This window comes from Bos javanicus, chromosome 3, assembly GCF_032452875.1.
Source record: "Bos javanicus breed banteng chromosome 3, ARS-OSU_banteng_1.0, whole genome shotgun sequence".
In the NCBI taxonomy this organism is placed as follows: domain Eukaryota; kingdom Metazoa; phylum Chordata; class Mammalia; order Artiodactyla; family Bovidae; genus Bos; species Bos javanicus.
The window spans coordinates 59,277,244-59,289,979 of NC_083870.1; the positions used below are offsets into that span (position 1 = coordinate 59,277,244).

The window sequence follows — 12,736 nt, forward strand, 5'->3', positions numbered from 1 at the left end:
TTTGAAAAGATGTTATCATTTAGTCGCTCAGTTGTGTCCGACTCAATCACTAATACTATTATTCACACTGGATTTTAAAAGTCAGTTTGAGCCCTTTAAAATATGGAAAGGCAGAATAAATATCCATATGTATTCAAATTTCTAATAACCTTCCCACATGGCGCTAGTGGCTCAAGAACCCGTCTGCTAATGCAGGAGATGTAGGAGACTTGGGTTCGATCCCTGGGTTGGGAACATCCCCTGGAGAAGGAAATGGCAATCCACTCCAGTATTCTTGCCTGTAGAATCCCATGGACGGAAGAGCCTGGTGGGCTACAGTCCATAGGGTTGCAAAGAGTCGGACACGACTGAAGCAGCTTGGCCTGCACATACACGTTAATAGTAGCATGTTAGATATATTATTGGCATGCTGCTGCTACTGCTGCTAAGTCGCTTCAGTCGACTGAAATGGAAGGGTCTATGCCAATGTCTTATTGGCATAGACCCTTGCATTTGGGGACTTCTGTTTCTGAACATGAGAGGGGTAATGAAACATGATGCCATGTGAATAGATAAAGAGAAAGACAATCAAGAGTTGATGGATTATATATTGGTAATTACAAATACCTTGTTTAGGCAACTAGGGCTGTGACTTCATTCTTACTGAATCAGGTGTCAAGAACTGACTGTCCTCAATGCTCACTTGACCGACTTGCTTAGAGTCACCAAGGAGACTGGAAAGAATGTAGTTGTACCTGTCCAAATCCCTTCCCACAGTGCTCTAAAAGCTCGCTGCCTTCACCTCTGCATGTAGAAAGCTATATGTTCAAGGGTGATGATATCTGAGGTCTCAAAGAGTAACGTGAATGGACAGCTCTTGACACAAGCCTATGACTCTTAGTTTAGATGTTAACCTCTTTCCACGGACTCAGGGCACTTGTCACATGGGCGAGTCCTTTCTGATCCTTTCTGGCCCAGGGCCCATTCTTGGGATCTTAGATCCCCAAACTGAAATAAATATTAGACCCTTATATAAATCTCTCTGTCTGGAAGAGAGACTCCAAAAGGCTGTGCAGGCTGGGTTTTCCCTGGAAGGAGGTCTCAGATTCAGATTCAACATGTCCATTTCAGGTTGACTCAGACCACGAAAGAGAGCCCAGGAGGGCACTGCAGAATCTTAGACCCACTTTTCCTTAGGCAAACCTAAGAGTGGCTCTAGAGGCTCCATCGCCATGAAAATACGTGGAAGCGCGTGAACTATCCCTTTAGAAAAATCCCTACCTAACCCACCCCTGTGGGTTTCCCAGGTGGCACTAGGGGTAAAGAACCTATCTGCCAATGCAGGTAGATGTAAGAGATGCAAGTTCGATCCCTGGGTTGGGATGATCCTCTGGAGGAGGGCATGATAATCCACTCTAGTATTCCATGGAGAATCCCATGGACAGAGGAGCCTGACCATAGAGTCGCACAGAGTTGGACATGACTGAAGCGACTTAGCATGCATCCCACCCCTGTAGCCAAATGATCCACTCTGAATTTGAAATAAAGCTGTTCTCAAGGGACTTATTAATGAAAACTTTTTTTTTTTTAATTCTCCTGTATAGCATTACCAACAAGATGGCTTTCCTGAGACTGAACTTCGTATATTTATATCAGAGTGCAAAGATCTGCCTAATTCTGGAAAGTACCGATTAGAAGAAGACAATCCAGTATCTATATTCTGCTGTTGTAAAAAGTAGCTGTTAGGCTAATCTGTGCTCTGGAGAGAATATGTTACGTAAATGAGTTGGGAGATAAAAATAGGTATTTTAATATCAGATGTAGTATGTCTGAAGACTACTATCATGAGCAAATTGATGACTATAATTCATCAAGAACTGTGTTTATATTTTTAAAGCAATATTTAATGTCTATAGCTTTGTGCTAGGTTTATTTAAAAAAAAAAAAAAACACTTTGATGAGGGAAACTGTTGGATTCTTTTCCTGTTTATTTTTCCAGTTTTAGAATATGTTTTCCATACCGTTCTTTACTTTTGCTTCCAGTTATTTTGACTGTGCTGACTGTGTTATCAGTAGAAACAGTGCCAGGGTCTAACCCTGGCCTGGACCATTCTCAGTGGTCATCTGAGAGACAGGATGGTTGCTGTCTATCCAGTAATCATTGGTGGCTCAGATGGTAAAGAATCTGCCTGCAGTGCAGACCTAGGTTCAATCCCTGGGTGGGGAAGATGCCCTAGAGTAAGAAATGGCAACACAGTCTAGTATTCTTGCCTGGAAAATTCCATGGACCAGAGGAGCCTGGTGGGCTATAGTCCATGGGCTCGAAAGAGTTGGACACGACTGAGTGACTTTAACTTTCAAAAGAATGAGAAAGAAAAAAATCACCAGCTAACAGTCACATATTTGGTTCTGAAGGACAACTGTTATTTGATACTGTTTTGATTTCTGGAGAAGATCAGATTTTTTGGTACTCATGTATAGGTTTTCTCCTTTCCTGTAGTATTAAAAGACAAAGTTGAAAGAGTATTCTATATATCTATGAAAATTAAAGTGCATACCAAATTCATATTCAATCCCACAAGGATTGATTTATTGATACTTGCACAGCCTTGTGAAAAGTACATGATGCACCAGGTCCCTTGGGGGCACATTCATTCTCACAGAAAAGAGTAGCATTTCAGGGTCACTAATCGCAGTTTCATGGGGAGAAGTTCTATAACTGACATCAAAAATATTTTGGAAAACAATTATGTTCAAAATTTAAAAATAAATGGGAAATGTATGCCTTAAAAAGACACAAAACCAGTCTCCACTCCTTGCAGACTGCTGATTAGAACCTTCAGGGATTTTCACAATGTAAGTCTTTGTTTTGTGTGCTATTTATCCAAACAGAAATTAATTCAATGATGTGATGTACAATAAAGGTTTTCTGAAAGCAAGCTCTTTTTTTTCAAGGAAATTGATTTGTTAATTTTTTATTTTAAGGGCTAAATGAAGGTAACCTCAAGACACTGAAATCTTATTGTTTTAACACAATAACATTCATAATAATGACTCTAGGTGTCAAAATGTGAGATTCTGCAATAATAAGCTATTTTGTAGTACCTATGGCAATGGCAACCCACTCCAGTACTCTTGCCTGGAAAATCCTATGGATGGAGGAGCGTGGTAGGCTTCAGTCCATGGGGTTGCGAAGAGTCAGACACGACTGAGCAACTTCACTTTCACTTTTCACTTTCATGCATTGGAGAAGGAAATGGCAACCCACTCCAGTGCTCTTGCCTGGAGAATCCCAGGGATGGCAGAGCCTGGTGGGCTGCCATCTATGGGGTCACACAGAGTCGGACATGACTGAAGTGACTTAGCAGCAGCATGGCTTTAAAAAACTAGAAATCTAATCTCTAGGTGAATTTTTTTTTAATCTTCATTGTAATATTTTTGTCACAATCATTTTTGGAATTTGCTGGAATGCATTGAGTTTTGAGATTGTATTCATTATCTGACAGATACTTCTTTTTACCCCTTAAGAAGTTTTTGGATTAGCAGTAATATTTCAGTGGAAATGTGAGACCGCTGACTTACTGCTCTGAGGTTTTGCTTTGCCCTGAAGTCACTATGTTCCTCCTGTGGAAATACAGCCAATGACTTGGCACCTTCACATCTTTCTCCTGATTGTCCAAGCTTTCTTATTGTCAGGAATCCATGATAAACTCCAAGGCCTAATTTTTAGTAATCATCCCCATGATCTTAGCTGGAAAACTTCCAAGTTTCTCACCATTAGGTAGGATATGGGCTGTAGATTTTTCACAGGTGTCCTTAATCAATTGAAGCCATTTCTCTCTGGTCCTAGTTTGCTGACAATTTTTAAACTCATGATTGAGTATTGGATTTTGTCAAATGAATTATTGGCATCTATTGATATTATTGTGATTTTTTTTTTTTTTTGAGCTCACTGATATGATGAAGTACATTAGTTTGAGTTTAGAATGTTGAACTAATTTTGCATACCTGGAATAAATCCCACTTGGTTGTGGTCTTTGATTATTTTTATTCATTGTTGTATTCAATTTGCTCATCTTTTTTGTTGAGGATTTTGCATCTATGTTCATGAGAGAGATTGGTGTGTAGCTTTTTTGTTTGTAACATCTTTATCTTTTTTTGTTATCAGGGTAATGCTAGCTTCATAGAATAGGAAGTATGATCTCTGCTTCTATCTTCTGGAAGAGATTATAGAGAACTGGTATAATTTCTTCCTTAAATGTTTGGTAGAATTTACCAGTGAACCCATCTGGATTGGTGCTTTCTGCTTCAGAAGATTATTAATTATTGATTCAATTTCTTTAATAGACGTAGGCCTATTGGATTGTCTATTTCTTCTTGTAGCCCAGGAATAGATCCGCATCAATATAGTCAACCAATCTTTGACAAGGAGCAAAGGCAATACAGTTGAGCAAAGACAGTATTTTTCACAAATGGAACAACTGGATATTTACATACAAGAAAATGAACCTTGACATAGACTTTACATCTGTCACAAAAATTAACTCAAAATGGATCATAGTTGTATATGTAAAACTGTAAGATTCCTGAAAAAAAAAAAAGAAAAATCTGGATGACCTTGGGTTTGGCAACAACTTTCTAAATATAACATCAGAGGTACAATCCATGAAAGGAAAATGCCTTATTGAAAGTGAAAAACAATGCCAATTGTGAATTAATTTACTAGTTTAGAATGGTCAAGATTGGGTGCTTAGAAACAATAATTTATATCTTCACATGTGTGATATTTACAGCTCTCAGCCATCTGACTCCAACTATCCTTCAGTCCCACACTGCCCGCCTCTTGTCCATCCCCAATTCCCTCAAACACTCTGTTTAAACATTTCCTAGAACCTTGCTACTTAAAAAATGATGGGTGGACCAGCAGTATCAGCAGCATCTTCTAGATAGAAATGCAAACCCTCAAATCCTATTCCAGGCAGATCCACTGAATCAGAGTCTGTTTATATCAATTTGCTGATATAAAAAAGTGTTATCCCAGTTTACGGTCCCCTTCTAAAGGGACTGTGGTTCCTAGTGGAGTCCTAACATTTTGAAGTGAAGGGTTGTCCCTTTATAGTGGCTTTGTTTGTTATAAATCTTTTTACTTTGTTTTGGGGTATAGACGATTAACAAGTGATAGTTTCAGGTGAACAGCGAAGGGACTCAGCCATACATATACATATCCATTCTCCCCCAAACCCTTCCCATCCAGGCTGCCTACAGTGGCTTTTGTTTTTAACTAAAAAGGCTTAAAAATTCTTTCAGTTCATTTCAGTTCAGTCGCTCAGTCGTGTCCGACTCTTTGCAACCCCATGAATCGCAGCATGCCAGGCCTCCCTGTCCATCACAAACTCCCAGAATTCACTCAGACTCACGTCCATCGAGTCAGTGATGCCATCCAGCCATCTCATCCTCTGTCATCCCCTTCTCCTCCTGCCCCCAATCCCTCCCAGCATCAGAGTCTTTTCCAATGAGTCAACTCTTCGCATGAAGTGGCCAAAGTACTGGAGTTTCAGCTTCAGCATCATTCCCTCCAGAGAAATCCCAGGGCTGATTTCCTTCAGAATGGACTGGTTGGATCTCCTTGCAGTCCAAGGGACTCTCAAGAGTCTTCTCCAACACCACAGTTCAAAAGCATCAATTCTTCGGCGCTCAGCCTTCTTCACAGTCCAACTCTCACGTCTATACATGATCACAGGAAAAACCATAGCCTTGACTAGATGGACCTTTGTTGGCAAATTCTTTAGCATAAAAATTATATATATAGATATATATCTGTATAAATATAATATTTCTTACAACATAAACTTCCTTCAACACTCTCCAACCAAGCTACAGTCTGCCTCTTTACACCAGCGTCCACGTCCTTCCCACAAGAACAGGGCTGCAACATCTCCTCTCCTTCGAAAAAGGAACCACACCACTGCTGCATACACCTGCAGGGACTGTGAATACACAAACAGGATCTTCCAAGTCTGTCTATACCCAGTGGGTACCTCTAATGAAAGGCTCTAAACTCAGGCTTTTGCCCAATGGCCTATTGAAAGTGACTTTTAAAAGTGGTGTAAAGAAACAGTGTTGCCTGCCATTTCAGTTCTACAAGGATCAAGCCATGGACAGTGTACATTGAGGGGAATTCAAGATGATGAAAAATAGCTTTCTGGGCTTGGTTTTATCTAGATAGTTAAGCTATATATCTAAGTCAGTGACCCCAGATTCTTCTCATACATATAAAAGCACTAAGATCATTAATTGTTTGTTCTTTATGATTAGCAGTGATCTTTGAATGTTCACCCACCCCAGCAAAAAATTCATGCACATTCTGGCTCTTCCCCTACCTCCTACTGAAATGAAGCACGATCCTAAGGAGACCCAAATAATAATAATGTAGCCATTAAGCATAGTCAGGGACCTTTAGTTCCTTCTCAAGGGCTATAGATAATATTCTGAGCCATAGCCTGTGAGCTCTTTTATAGATACTGAAACTCCAACCAGGAGGAAGAAGTTACCTCCATGATGACCAGACTCTGTCCATGACATAAGCTGCCACAATTCCGAGAACTGGCCTCAAAGTGAAAACAAACCCACCCTGGAACTGAAGATTAACTGTACCTAGAACAATCAAGATGATGTTGGTCAGACCACTGATGACCAATTTCAAGATGACTGCCAGAGCTGAGTGAACTGCTTTTGCAGGTAGCCCCTTTCACTCTGGAAAAGCTCTTGCCCTTGATTATGTGGGGAGGGGGAGCTGGCCTTTGGACAGGTGTTCTCTTCCCCACCCAACACGGCATCAGAAATAAAGCAAACTCCATCATCCTGGCCTGTTGATTGGCTTTTGAGCTGTGAGCAGCCACACACGCTGTTAGTCAGACACGACTGAGTGACTGAGCATACACATATGCCTTAGCACCTCAGAGCTATCTGATGGGCTGTTTCCTGCACTATTGTCCTCAGTAAAGTCCTCAAACAAAATTTAACTCCCAACTTTTGAGTCCTGTTCTTTTCTTTCTGTGGACAAGGAGGTAAATTATGTATCCTTTTATATATGTTATATGTGTTCAGTTGCTTCAGTTGTGTCTGACTCTGCAACCCTATGGACTGTAGTCCACCAGGCTCCTTGTCCATGGGATTTCCTGGCAAGAATACTGGAGTAGGTTACCATTTCCTTCTCCAGGGGATCTTCCCCATCCAGGGATCAAACCTGCCTCTCTTGCACTGCAGGCAGATTCTTTACGGCTGAGCCACCAGAGAGACCCTTTATATACATTACATACTTCCAACTGCTTCTATCTGGAGATGCATATTGGCAGAATATTCTTTGCCCAAGGTAAACCCAAAGACCTTTTAAACAGTCACGAATTTGAACAGCCTGGACCTCTCAGACTTTGCTGCTCATAGGAATAGGGTCCCTTGGAAAAGAAGCTATTGGCCGGTTGGGACTTCCAAGTCAATATAACCCTCAGCTGAAAGTGGCATTTGGGTAAGTAACCGTGACCCTCCTTTCCAAGATTCATGTCCCGTTTCCAACAGGCGTCCTCCTTAGAAGCTCTGGGAGGGCAGAGCAACAGTGGATGCAGACCAGCACGTGGTCTTATCTGGGGGTCCTCAGTGCTCAGCCCTGGGCTTGGCATTCGTTGAAAGTGTCCCTGGTCTTGAACGCATCAAAATACAAATGACTTTTAAAATGGTCAAAGGACGGATGTCAGAATCAAAAGAATGCAGAAATCAAGGAAGAATAGAGTCAGGCGCCCCGGAGGGCAGGGAGTGCGCAGCCCAGCCGCCCGGGGGCGGTGTGGAGGGCGTGGCGGCTGCCCAGCGTTCCACCGCCCGCGCCGCTTTTGAAGGTGCTTCTCCGCACTACAGCCCGGCCAGCCACTCAGGAGGCCTCCTTCTCCCGCCGCTCTGGGCAGCACCATGGCTCGCGACGTGGAGGCGCTGGACCTGCCGGCGTGGAGCAGGGCCTCAGGTCCATCCCAGGGGCCCCAGTGCAGGTCAGTACCCTGGGGCGATCGCCGTGGGGGCCCCCCTCCATCCTGCGGTCGCTCTTCGGGAGGCCCACAGACACCCTTCCCCGGGCTGCTCTCCTCCTTGCGTCTCCTGGCGCTCGCACCTCTGCTCCGGGGGCTCGGAGGCCGGCTGGCGCGGAAAAAGTGCTCCAGGACACCAAGTTGAGACGCTCTCCGGACGTGCTCCAGCCTGGAGCTTGGAGACCTGGCGGAGGTGGGGATTCGCGGCGGGGCGGGACGCCTGGCCACGCGCCCCTCTCCCCAAGGCTTACGCCGACCAGCCTGGCTCCCAGCCGCCAGAGCCGCACGAGCGACCCCGCGACTCCGTGTGCCTGCTCTCCGACCCGGGTCCGCGCGCACCGGGCGGCTGGTGGAAGAGTAAGAGAGAGGGGCTAAACGGAGGGGGCCCCCTAGGAGCGGATCTGACTTCAGCGGAGGCGGTCTCGCAAAGCCGAAATGCGTGCATTGAACTATTTCGCCTACTCCAAACCCCGAGAACAGTGGAAAGTTTTGAAGGTGCAGGCATGGGCGGGCAGCCCTATCCTTTTCCCCAGGTCAGAAAGCCAGAGGAAAGATCAGGTGTTTCCAGGTTAACCGTCAGATGAGGCGCCTGAGCTGTGTCTTTCTAGATACTGGACTCTGAAGAAATCCTCATCAAGTAGATGACTTTCCTGTTCTAGACTAGAGCTTTCTTGCTGCCTTGCTTATAGACTGCTTGCAGTTAGTTAAACCAGGCTGGGCTTTGCCTTCCGGAACAAACAGGCCTTTTCCTCAGGTGGGAGGGTTACAGTGTGGTTAACCCCAGTTCCTCTGCCTGTATGAAAAGGCGTACAGTTCAGACCCGTGGCTCTGCCAGGGGGCCCCACCTTCTCGGTCAGAGTTCCAACCACCCAGCCGTGCAGCTGAGCCTGGGAGGTGCGGACAAACAGGCCTTCGCTCCCCTTTTAATGATCGCAAAACAAATACAGTGGTAGGTTGTTAAATTTTCTTGAAATAGTGCGGAGACATTCCTGACTGTCCTGCGTGGCGCTCTCCATATTATTACAAATGAACTTAATGCTAGCAAGGAAAGCCAGAATTCGTGGGAAGGATGTACTTCATTTCTCGTCGCTGTCCAGATAAGTATTTGCCTAATTCCAAGTAACTCTGGTATGTATTTTTTTAGACTTTGACAGACCAATTTTGAAGTAGATGACAAAATTTTGGTGCAGCTTTTCTTGACAATTTGATACCCGTGAATGCCACATCGAAATAACTGAGTATCACGTAATTTATAGGGGCTTCCGAGGTGGTACTAGCGGTTGAGAACTGGCCTGCCAATGTAGAAAATGGTAGGTTTGTTCCCTGGGTTGGGAGGATCTCCTGGAGGAGGGCATGGCAACCCACTCCAGTATTCTTGAGAAGAATCCCCATGGACAGAGGAGTCTGGTGGGCTACAGTCCACAGGTTCACAAACGGTTGGACACAACTAAAGCAACTTCGCATGCACACATGTAATTTATAAACTATCTCTCTTAATGCTGTTTATTTTTAATAAAGCAGATAGATAGAAATTAAACACTGCTTCCATCTACCATAGCCCTAAAATCCTTGTTGTAAACGTAGGGAGCAAGTTGATCCTGGGTTTATTTACTATCTTTTGCTTGGGCCGATGAACAGACTTGTGCTTATGATGGGTGTGTTGTGTATAATCTTTATTTCTTAAGTTCACTTTAGTTTTTTTCTTAGCATATTTCCTTCAGGAATTAAATGGTTTTCTCATGTCCAGTGAGTATCTTCAGAAAGTCCCATTCTTAGAGAACACATACTTGGGTGCACACATAAATAGGTTTTGAAGGGATTCTAATTTGAAATATACATATGTCCGGTTGTGCAGTACTAGTGGCACAGAGGATTTTGTTTCATCTCAAACAGAATGGAAGGTGCAGTCAGTAAGAAAGAGGTAGGAAAGGCTGTCTATGGATGTTAGGATGCAAATTCTGATGTGTTATGTTGAGGGGATTAACTATCTGGTTCTTGCAGAGGTGGGGTGTGAACTTCGCACGTCAGAAGTGTGTGTCCACAGAGATGCTCATCATCTCTGTGATTCACTAACCACATAGCACAAGTTTGGGGGAACCTGGTATCTCCTTCTGAATGAGGTTTTAGCTCATCTTCCTCTTCATACTTTAAGAGAAGTTAAACTCCCATTACTGTGAACTCTTGTTTCTACTTTAGAATTGTGCTCATTCGCCCAGTCATGTCCAATTCTTTGTCACCCTTTGGACTGTGGCCTGCCAGGCTCCTCTGTCCATGGGATTTTTCAGGCAAGAATACTGGAGTGGGTTGCCGTTTTATCCTTGGGGGGGGATCTTCTCACTCCAGGGATTGAACCCGAGTCTTCTGCATCTCCTGCGTTGCATGTGGATTCTTTACCTGCTGAGCCATTGGGGAAGCCCACTTTAGTAAACCTGCCATAAATCAGACCCTGTGGTTTGGACCCTTTAAAAACAGGCACATTTCCCACACATCTCCTGACCATTTTCATGCAGAGGCCATCATAATAGTGCAAATTTCTCCTGCACATAAAAGCTGGTAAATCCTGATGAAGTGTTTGAGGAGGCCACATCCTCCTCCTTTTCTCCCAAGGAGGGGCATATCAAAAATGTTTTTAACAGTAAGATGATACATGTGAAATGTCTTAATGAAGCAAGTAGGAAGAATGGGGAGACAAGTAATGTACAAAGTGGCAGAGAATACAGAACTGAAAGTCAGGGGTGATCATATATGTCAGCTAATCTCTTTGACTAGGTCTCTATCCGTGAAGTGAAACCTAGAATAAGATAATTCTTGAAACTTAGTGCAAAAACAGGTCGGTTCTTGTGGCTACAATTTTTCTAGTGGCCAAAGAAAACCCTTTTGGCTCTGAAAGTTGAAAGTGAAATCTTCTTTGAGACTGGGCTGCTCTCTTTAGCTGAGGCTTGGAGTCCAAGCCCTACGTGTCTGTTCCTAAGAATGAGATCACCCTTCAGTGAGTTCTTACATCATGTGTTCTGAGCTTCATAGAGAAAAGTAATTGTATTTCCAGACTTCATTTTCTTTATCAAACTGCAATATTCTTCTCAGTACCAAATGTGTAAAGCCATGTTTTGGTTTGTTTACCTATTTGTTTGCTTTGGCAGTCACCCAGGGTTTTTCCTTCCCACTTTCCCCAGCCTGCCTCCAGCTGAGCTTTTACTCGATTCTGAGCTTTGGCTCCACCTCCTTTTCCCTGTGTGAGGAGAGCTTTGCGGATATGTTGCCCATAGATATTTATTCCCCCTCAGCTGGGAAGACTGCTTCCTTTTTTCTCCTTTGAAGCTTGTGTTTTGTTATCTCCCCTTGAATACATCTAGTGATTTTAGCCTAAAACATTTATCATATAAGAGTTAGTGACTAGTGAGGCTAAAGACTCTGGAAAATTGTCCTCGGTATAATTCCAAAAGACCCACAGTTTAAAGGGTGGGCTTAAAAAAAAAAATCCTATCACCTATAGCAACTAGAGGGAGTTGCTAGAGAGAGCGTGAATCTAGGGTCTCCTCAACTGGCACTGAGGTGGGCTTGTCCAAAGATAAGGTAAACTCATCCCATTGTTTGAGGAAAAATGGTAAATTATAATTTTGTTGTTGTTGCTGTTTAGTCGTTGTGTCCGACTCTTTGTGACCCCATGGGCTGTAGCCCAACAGATTCCTCTGTCCACAGGATTTCCCAGGCAAGAATACTAGAGTGGCTTGCCATTTCCTTCTCCAGGGGATCTTCCCAGCCCAGGTATCAAACCTGTGCCTCCTGTGTTGGCAGGCGGATTCTTTACTTCTGAGCCACCAAGGAAGCCCAATTATAACTTTAGTTATAACTTTATTACTTCTTTTAATGTTCCTTCTCCTTAGGGAGAGTCATCAGCATGACCCTGTTATATCAAGCACTTACTGAAAATGTTAGAGAAACCAAAATGTAGGCAATAGTGTAACTGCAGTCATCTTTTCCAACTTTCATTGCATTTGGAATCCTGTGGTGGCTCAGACGGTAAAGTGTCTGCCTGCAGTGCAGGAGGCCTGGGTTCGATCCCTGGGTTGGGAAGATCCACCGGAGAAGGAAATGGCAACCCACTTCAGGATTCTTGCCTGGAAAGTTCCATGGACTGAGGAGCCTGGTAGGCTACAGTCCATGGGGTCGCAAAGAGTCGACTGAGCGACTTCACTTTCACTTTCTTTGCTTAGAAATGGAGTTTTGCTTTGCTTTTCTCTCTGACATGGAGAGCTGATTCTTCAGGCTGTGTTTTCAGAATACATGTTCAGAACGAGCATTTTGAAAACGCCAAGCCCTAGTTCTGCTTTTCTGCTGACCTGAGGCAGCAAAGTAACGATGGGAGATGATTTTATGGGAACTTGGTGGCACAGTTGTCTTTAGGGAAATTCCTGAAAGTTGTAGCATGCTCATCTTTTATGGGTGACAGGAAAACGAAAAGCCCCTAGTCTTTTTTCCGGGTATTTCTCAGAATTAGAATGACCAAGTCATTTTTGTTTTGAGTGCTGTGCTGAGAAGGTAACTATGGTTTCTTTCTTTGACTTTTTTTTTTTTAAACTTACTTTAATTGGGGTCCAGCTACCCTAGAGCCTGAGCTATCTGGACATCTTTCTCTTTTTCTCTCTTCTGAGCTTAGCAAATCTTGAGAAAATAAGTTCATTATA

At 43.5% G+C, this 12,736-nt stretch overlaps 2 protein-coding genes across 7 annotated transcripts in view; both read left to right on the forward strand.

Annotated features, from left to right (window-relative positions):
• The window catches only part of MCOLN3 (mucolipin TRP cation channel 3), a 34,981-nt gene extending 32,063 nt beyond the window's left edge, over positions 1-2,918 (forward strand). For 3 of the 4 annotated variants that reach the window (XM_061411417.1, XM_061411415.1, XM_061411416.1), the window contains one exon: positions 1,584-1,899. In XM_061411417.1, coding sequence (XP_061267401.1) covers positions 1,584-1,718 — 135 coding nt within the window. In that variant the 3' untranslated portion in view covers positions 1,719-1,899. Of the gene's footprint in view, positions 1-1,583 lie in introns of all 4 variants that reach the window. The other variant, XM_061411414.1, reaches the window with a different exon arrangement.
• A 4,855-nt stretch (positions 2,919-7,773) lies between these two features.
• The window catches only part of MCOLN2 (mucolipin TRP cation channel 2), a 64,065-nt gene continuing 59,102 nt past the window's right edge, over positions 7,774-12,736 (forward strand). Inside the window, exon 1 of one of the 3 annotated variants that reach the window (XM_061411410.1) lies at positions 7,774-8,015. In XM_061411410.1, the coding sequence (XP_061267394.1) occupies positions 7,939-8,015 (77 nt within the window). In that variant the 5' untranslated portion in view covers positions 7,774-7,938. The other 2 variants (XM_061411412.1, XM_061411413.1) reach the window with 2 other exon arrangements.